General features: G+C 29.6%; 1 protein-coding gene across 1 annotated transcript; it reads right to left on the reverse strand.

The window, feature by feature from the left end:
- Positions 1-4133: 4133 nt before the first annotated feature.
- LOC124936493 (aspartic proteinase A1-like) lies at positions 4134-6796 on the reverse strand. The gene is made up of 12 exons (XM_047476997.1): positions 6473-6796; positions 6331-6391; positions 6146-6240; positions 5934-6046; positions 5683-5851; positions 5567-5606; positions 5366-5424; positions 5174-5287; positions 4928-5098; positions 4730-4846; positions 4567-4646; positions 4134-4218 (listed from the first exon to the last, which is right to left on the reverse strand). Exons 1-12 carry the CDS (start codon positions 6794-6796, stop codon positions 4134-4136), a joined length of 1428 nt encoding a protein of 475 aa, XP_047332953.1.
- Positions 6797-8282: the final 1486 nt, after the last annotated feature.

Raw genomic sequence — 8282 nt, forward strand, 5'->3', positions numbered from 1 at the left:
ATGTCCTCCCAGACTTGGATTGACTCCTCCTGCTCCTTGACATAGATCTGCTCTTACCTCGGTTGAAATTTCTATCATTATCTCTTCCCTTGTTTTCCACATTCAGAGCAGAACCTTTGAATGTTTCACCAGAATCAATTTTACGAACCTATTCAGCAAGAATACGATCTCTAACTTCAACAAATTTCAGTTTAGCATTTCCAACTGAATTACTAATTGCTGCCCTCATAGGTTCTCAACTATTTGGTAGAGATGCTAACAAAATCAGGGCACTAACTTCATCCCCAAAATCAATCTCAACAGATAGCAATTGATTCACAATTGTATTGAATTCATTCAAATGAGTAGTGACAGAAGTACCATCAACAATTCTTAAGTAAAAAAGTCTTTTCATTAAGTGTACCTTGTTGTTAGCAGATTGTTTATCACACATATCAGAAAGATCTTTCATCAGACCCATGGTGGTCTTCTCCTTTGCTACATTGTGAGCAACTATCTTGGTTAGCGTCAATCGGACAACTCCCAAAACCTGTCTATCAAGGAGTTTCCATTCGGCTCCATCCATCTTCTCTAGTTTCTCACTCAAAGGAACATGAAGCTTCTTTCCATAAAGATAATCTTCAATCTGCGTTATCCAGAAGGCATAATCTGTCCCATCAAATCTTCCAATCCCATGTCCTATATTGTTCTCACTTGCCATCATTTCCAATGCTCAGATCTAGCCTAGCTGCTCTGATACCAGTTGTTAAGATTTGTATCTCCCAAATCCGACCTGCTTGAAAACAATCTGTAAAAACACAAGAAAGAAGAACACAAGAACACACAGATTTATAGTGGTTCACTCAAATTGAGCTACATCCACTTCAGCCACCACCAGATTTACTATGAAGAAGAAAAAGGAATACAGAGTTTTTGCCTCACACTTTATCCCTCTAGAATTCTGTCTCCACAATGTAAACCCTTAATAATCACATATTTATAGGGTAAACATTCAGGTAATAAACCTAAATAACTTTGGTCAGGCCCAAGCTCAAAACCAAAAAGAAAATTCAATAAACTCTAATTAACACTGTAGAATTTATTATAAGTATAGGCTCCATAACTCAATAGGGTCAATCCATAATCTGACCCAAATATCCATTTACTCTCATATATTGTTAGGTTACAAGTTCGAACCATACATATAACATTTTTAATTTTATTTTTAACCGTTTTAAGTTTATGGGTGGGTCAACCCACAATTCGACCCAAGTATTCATTTACTCTCACATATATATCCAAATTTACCACAGCTCTCGACCCGACAATCCGGACACTTTAAAAATTAAGCATCATTATATATATAGATTATGAAGAAAAAGAGAGTATATCACATTTTGATCCAAAACTATTGAAAAAACTCTGAGAAATCCCATTTTACAATTATGTTTTTATTTGGTTCAATTTTTATCCTTCGATGCTAGAATAGTCATTGGTAAATAAAGGTCTTTCCAACTTTACTCAAATTATCATTACACTATTAACTTTATATATATATATATATATATATATATATATATATATATATATATATATATATATATTCTTCTTCGGTTTCTTCCCTCTAGAAAAAAGTTTAGAGAAGTTGAAAAGACGTTACTTTTTAGCCCATCTGATAGTTTTTCTAACATTGGAGGGTGCCTTATTTTTTCTTTACACACTCAGATCTGAGTTGGTGTTATATTTTGTTCGATACAACATCTTATTTAACATGATCGAATTATCCCGTTTTTTGTGATCTGAATAATTCTCACAATCTTCAGTGTGTCATTTGCTGTTCATATCATTCGATTGTGTTGTTGATATTTTTCGAGTCCGTGTCTGTCCCATTTTTAGCAGTAAAGGAGACAAAATTGTCGGATTTTGTGTTATTTTTCATGTTTTCACTAATGAGTTATTTGATTTGATCTTTAATATGGAGGCTCTCTTAGAAATATCCTCCCATAATTTGTACGAATATCTTATTATTTCGACTGTATATGTAGATGGTCAATTATAATTTGGAATGACATTTTTCAACGTTACTTACTAACCCTCAGCTAAGGATAATTTCAACTGACGCTCAAAAGAGATTCTCCTTATAATGTTTTATTGATTTATTTGACTTGCTTTACTTCACCCTTCATTATTTAAGAACAAATTGCAATATTATTAGATCTTTATAAATTTTAATTTTTTAAATTGTTATTACTATTTAATATCAATGGTTTCTATTGATTTTGTAAGTTTTATTTTACATTATTGTTAATTAATTTTGTATTTGTAACTTCCAATTAATTTAATAAGAATTAATTATTTATCAAAAAAAAAACTTTATATACATAATAATATTTATCTTTGATTTATTTTATCTCTTTTATATAGTTATACTTTTTTTTATTAAAATGAGTTTATAATATTTTTATTTTTAATATAAAAAAAAAATTCACACCTAAATTTACAGACTCTATAAATGGAATATTTCTCTTTATTTTCAAATTACTTATTCTTCTCTCTTAATTATCTTTTTTCAATGGCTTAACCTCATTAATTGATTTTCTCTCTCAAATTTTAACATTTAATTATCATTTCTCATTTAATCTACTTTTTTTTTCTACTAATCACTACTGGCAAAAAATTTGGAAATTCTTTTTCTAGTGATGCAACAAGTGCACGAACAAAGAAGACATGTCATTGAAGATGTCTCACCATTTCATCATCAAGAGGATGAACATGTTGAACTCCAAGTCGATGATGAAACCCAAGAACAAGCTCCAAATATGGTTGCTCCAAATATGGTTGCGCCTTCAGTTGATACAACAGGATCAGATAACACTAACACTAAGAGATGTCGAACATTTGGATTAATGAACAATATCAAGGTTCTATGCGAGAAACTGAAGGCACATCTGATACCGATTCCGACGAAGGTGTAGGAGACAACTGATTATAGAACATTTCATATTTAATCTAAGGTAAGTTATAACTACGTGAGGGTTTGATTTTTACAAATTTGAGGTATGCATTGTAAGATACGTAGGCAACTCGAAAGGGTGTGACCCCATATTTTTTAAAATTATATTTTTAGAAGACTAACAAGGTTGTTATACGGTCCGGTCCAGCCCGTTGGCACGGTACGACACAGAACGGCTCGGCACGGGAAGCACGACATGGTACGGCACGGCTCGACACGACATGGGCCTATAGGCCGGACTGGGCGGATATATTTTACTGTTAAGCACGGCACGAGCACGACACAATTAACATGAGGCACGACACGATACGGAACAACATGTATCACTGTTTGGCACGACAAGTTGGGACGGGCTGGCCCGATGCCGACCTCTAATTTCTTAGTTGCAGCTTTGTTTGACGCGATAGGTTGGCGTCCGTTGGATGATAAATGGGTGGTCGTTCGATGGTTGTCTATGGTTGTCTATGGTTGTTCGATGGTTATTTATGGTTGTCTAGTCTACTGCAGCCTTCTTCGTTGAAATCGACTCCACTAGATCAAAGTCATCTTAAGTCTTAAGAATTTGTTTGAATTCGGTTATTCTTTCATCATTTGGACTTTATTTTAATCCAAAATACACAACATTTATTAATAAACATAAAATTTATTTTACTTATTTTTATTGTAAAGATACATAAATAATTATTTTGAAATTTAAATGATTATCACATTTTTCTAAATAATTGTTTGATTTATTTGAAATCTTTTAATATTAATTTAGAATTTAATTTATATTTATTTTCCAAATTATTTATTTAATTTTATTTTGACCTTAGTTTAGAATTAATTAATACAATAATTATTCTCAAATAATTATTTAATTTTATTTTGATAATTATTTTAAATTTATGAATACAAAATTTATAAAAAAAAATATTATTTAATATTTATAAATTGGAGGGTAAAATTTTAGTATTTAATTATTTAATTTAATGTATGTTTATTCTGAAGAGTATTTAATTGATAACCCAACAATAAACTGAATATGAATATAACTATTGTAAATTAAACAAATTTGTCATTCTCAAAATAAATGAATTTAACACTGTGTCCAATATTATTATTATTATTATTATTATTATTATTATTATTATTATTATTATTATGCTGCATCTGCAAATCCAACTTTCATTTTTCCATGGTCAAATACTGTGTGGTAACGACCCATGAATACGTTCCCCAAAGTCCTTCAAAGATCACATTAATCATAATCAAGATTAATAAATTAATACATAATTGTCTAAACAAGTTTGATAGACTAGGAGAAAATTGATGATTTATATTTTCTAACTTTTTAAACTAAAAAATTTTAATTTGACGAAAACATCAAAGATCTCAAATTAAACATTTTAATGTTTAAAAATAAAAATAAATCTTAACACACTAATATAATTCAAATAAAAAAGTATTTGAATAAGCTATTAAAGATCTTACTAAGTATGAGATTTCTTCTACCTTTTTAATTTCATTAATAATTTTTTCAATTTTTTATTTAATTTTGCAATAAAAGAGAAGAGAAATATATGATGACAAACCAGATAGGTCCCAGAGGAGGAGCAATATCAAAGGATGAAAAACCACTTATGCAAGCAATTCCTCCAATTGGCAATACATACTGATTCAGGACAAATTAAATATTTATCAATAAGAACATAAAATATGTAACAATTAAGATAAATAAGATAGAAATATATTTACCTCCTTAGGTGAGAGTGTAAAATTTCTACCACCAATTAAAAATGAAACTATAGGCATGGAGGAAATTTGCAAACAATTCACAAGTGATGGCTGCCTTGCTGGCATCGAATCACATAGCTGATGTAAACATTCTTTTTATCATTTATTTGATTCACATGTTAATTTTAATTATTTTATGTAAGAATAATAATTATTTACCTGATCAATGTAGTTTAAAATACAGTCTTCTGTATGATTCCTCTTATACTGACTCTCCATCCACACAACTATCAATTCACAAGTATTGCACTGAAATGTTCTTATATTATTACTTTTCTTTCCATCAACTCGACATAATCCAATTAGGGGACAAATTTTCTTAGGTTTCTCCTATTAAAAGTTAAGACAATATTAGTATTTATGTATTTTAAGGAATATCATATTTCAACAACAAAAATAACAAACCTTTACTAGGAGCATGTTCAAAATGGTTTTTCCATACATTCTTACAATTGACTTGCATTTAGGGTTATCTTCTCTTTCGGCTCCAATTGCATGGTTTAACATGGTAATCACAACCTACACTTATGAAAATCATTCATTATTTATCTGTCATTGCATGACCAATAAAATAAAACCATTTTCAGTTTTACATACAGTTGGACCTAACAACAAAGAAGTTCCAGAATCCACCATTGCAGAAAAACCAGAAACACCTGAAAAATGTACTCTATAGTCATGTACTCTATAGTCAATAAATGACAATGTTCTCACCTCTTCTTTTGTTCATTACACCAACATGACCTCCCGATTAAACAATATATCTTAGTTTAAGAAATAACCTATGAAAGAGCTTACCTATTGGTTTACCGTTGACAGAGACATCACCCATATCAAACTGGTAGAGCAAACAAACTATAAGGATATAAAAATACAACCATAAAAAATAAAAATGTGTATATAAGTTTCCCAACCTCCCAATAACCCTTGCGGGTCACAGGGACATAAGTATGGTCCCCCTTGTGATGCTTTGGATCAATCCCACCAAACACAACTTGACCTCCTTCCTCTTCTTCTGTGTTTCTATTAAGCCAAAGTGAGAACACTGGATTCTGAACCAGACCCTGGTTCATCATGTTGTACCTGCAAACAAATATGAGTGGTTACTCCTTATCTTAAGAGGAATATCACAACTAATTTTAATTAAACATAAGATAGTATATACCATATTGGAACAACACGTCCAGATGATATCTCCTGAAATCCAAGGCCAAGAAGGCCATCATACTTGGTATTCTTATGCTCAGGACCGGACAGTTTTGTTGCTTCGATGAAGTCCTATAGTTGTAGTAAACTTAAGTATAGTATTAGTATTAGTATTAAAGAAATGATGATTTGGAAAGTCTATGAGAAGTTATGTTGTATATATATAATAACCTGATTCTTAATTGTTAAACCACCAACTAAAACATTGTCTTGGCTAATCTTGCCAGATATTGAATCTTTACCATAGCCTACCATAGCATATGTTCCTTTGCAAACCAACAACATTATGTTTCAAGTCAATATCACTTTCATGCTTACATGAAGTCATTTCTATAAAAGTTGAAACAGACACCAACCGTTCGCTTTATATGTTCTTGATCGACGAGCATAGTATTTGGAATGATAATAACATGCACGCTGCAGCAGACATAGAAGCAAATTTAACATAATTTTCTCCCCTCATTGTTTAATCTTGTGTATAAATATGATCAATCTTACGTAAAAGTAGCACTTTGAGGAAGTTATCCACAAATTAGAGCTTCCTGTATCAAAACCCATTGTGAATTTCTGTGGTGGTGTACCGATTGAAATCTCACCATAGTACTGCATGTTCTGGTAGTTCTTTAGCCTTACAATGCCGCGAGCAATTTTAGAATCCAGTATTTGCCTGGTAAGTCGATCAGCGTTCCGATTGTTTTCATCTAACTTAAACTTTTTCAGTTCAACTCTCACGAATCCATCGTTGGATTCAGAAAACACCAGCGGAAGAAGGAGTGATGAAAGAAAAAGAGTGATAACTGCTGCTCTAAACTTTGTTCCCATGCTTGATCACCTGCAAAGTTGATTCAGAAAGTGCAGAAAGCGACTAATTAACTAACACGACATGTATATATGTATATATGTATTATATATAAGATAACTCACTTACAGACGCCTCCGTAGCAAAACGAAGATGCAATGAATGAGAAGTAGTAGTGCAAGAAGAATGACAATTTGGATTATTTCTAGAGCTGAAAAGGTGATGGATATAGACATTTCTAGAGCTGAAAAGATGGCGTTCACTTTAAGATTGGGTTAATGAACCAGATTTAGTGTTATATTACCTGAATCTGACAATTTCAATAATCAAATTTAGGTTCACCTTCATTTTTCAATCTTTAAAATTTTGAATTTAGGTAATCAAATAATGTGAATTTGATCAAAGAAATTTTAATTTAAAAAATATTTATATGGATAATGAATTTAGAAGAGTGAAAAAAATTACTATTTACATAATTATATTTTTATATTTTACATATTCAATTATTTTTCCAAATTTTAAACATATTTTTAAATTTGACATTTTAAAATTTAAAATATTAAATAAATGTCGATATCTACTATTATTGTCGAAAATAATGAAGGATGGTACAATGGGTTTGAGAATGCATATAAACTCTTTGTTAAAGTTTTAAAATGAACCAAAATTGAGTTTAGAATCTTTATAAAAAAAAATTAAAATAAAAAAAATCTTACAACTTTTAAATTTTAATAGGTTGATGGAGATTGATTAATGACTTAAGGTTGGGTTCTTGTCCTTCGTGTATAGGGAGTGGAAAAAATACCGATTTTAAAAATATATCGAAAGTATCGTACTCATATATATCAAAAATATTGATTTTTAAAGTATACCAAAAAAAGATAAGGTATGATACCGATACTGAAATTATTGTTACGTTAAAAGTATATAAAATTTTTAAAATTTTGGTATATAAAAATATACTGTAATACCGAAATATTATTTATAAATACTTATAAAGAAATAAATAGATTTAATATTAATTTAATTATAGAATTATAATTTTTAATTATATATAATTATACTGAAATATTATTTAATATATGTAATATTTATCTTATCGATGAGGTTGAAAAAAAGATTCTAACTAAATTTTCAATCTATAGGAAGTGAAACTTGATATCTAATCATTTTAATTATTGCCAAGAAAATTTTTGCAATTTCATCCTTAATAATTATTAACGAGTCTATTTTCAACTTAAAATGATAGTTGATCCTTTTAAGAACAGTTTGAGTCTTCATAATGGTAAAAATATTAGTGTGCACAAATGATTGACTAAAATGAGAAGAATTTAATTTATAGAAATATCTTACCGATGATTGAACTGGAATTGTTTAAGAAAATTAAAAAAATTGAAGAGTGAATTTTTTTATTAGTTAAATCTAAATTAACTAATATTTATCAATTTTATTATTATCTAACATGAATTGCATTATCAATTTATAAAACACATTTGTAGATACAAATAC

Source organism: Impatiens glandulifera, chromosome 4, assembly GCF_907164915.1.
Source record: "Impatiens glandulifera chromosome 4, dImpGla2.1, whole genome shotgun sequence".
In the NCBI taxonomy this organism is placed as follows: Eukaryota; Viridiplantae; Streptophyta; class Magnoliopsida; order Ericales; family Balsaminaceae; genus Impatiens; species Impatiens glandulifera.

Excerpts from the sequence above, each read along its gene's own strand:
- LOC124936493 (XM_047476997.1), bottom strand. The coding sequence starts at position 6,796 with ATGGGAACAAAGTTTAGAGCAGCAGTTATCACTCTTTTTCTTTCATCA. Across the intron at positions 5,607-5,682 it reads CCCGCAAGGGTTATTGGGAG|TTTGATATGGGTGATGTCTC; the intron begins GTTGGGAAACTT and ends TTGCTCTACCAG. Across the intron at positions 4,847-4,927 it reads TTTTAAACTACATTGATCAG|CTATGTGATTCGATGCCAGC; the intron begins GTAAATAATTAT and ends TGTTTACATCAG.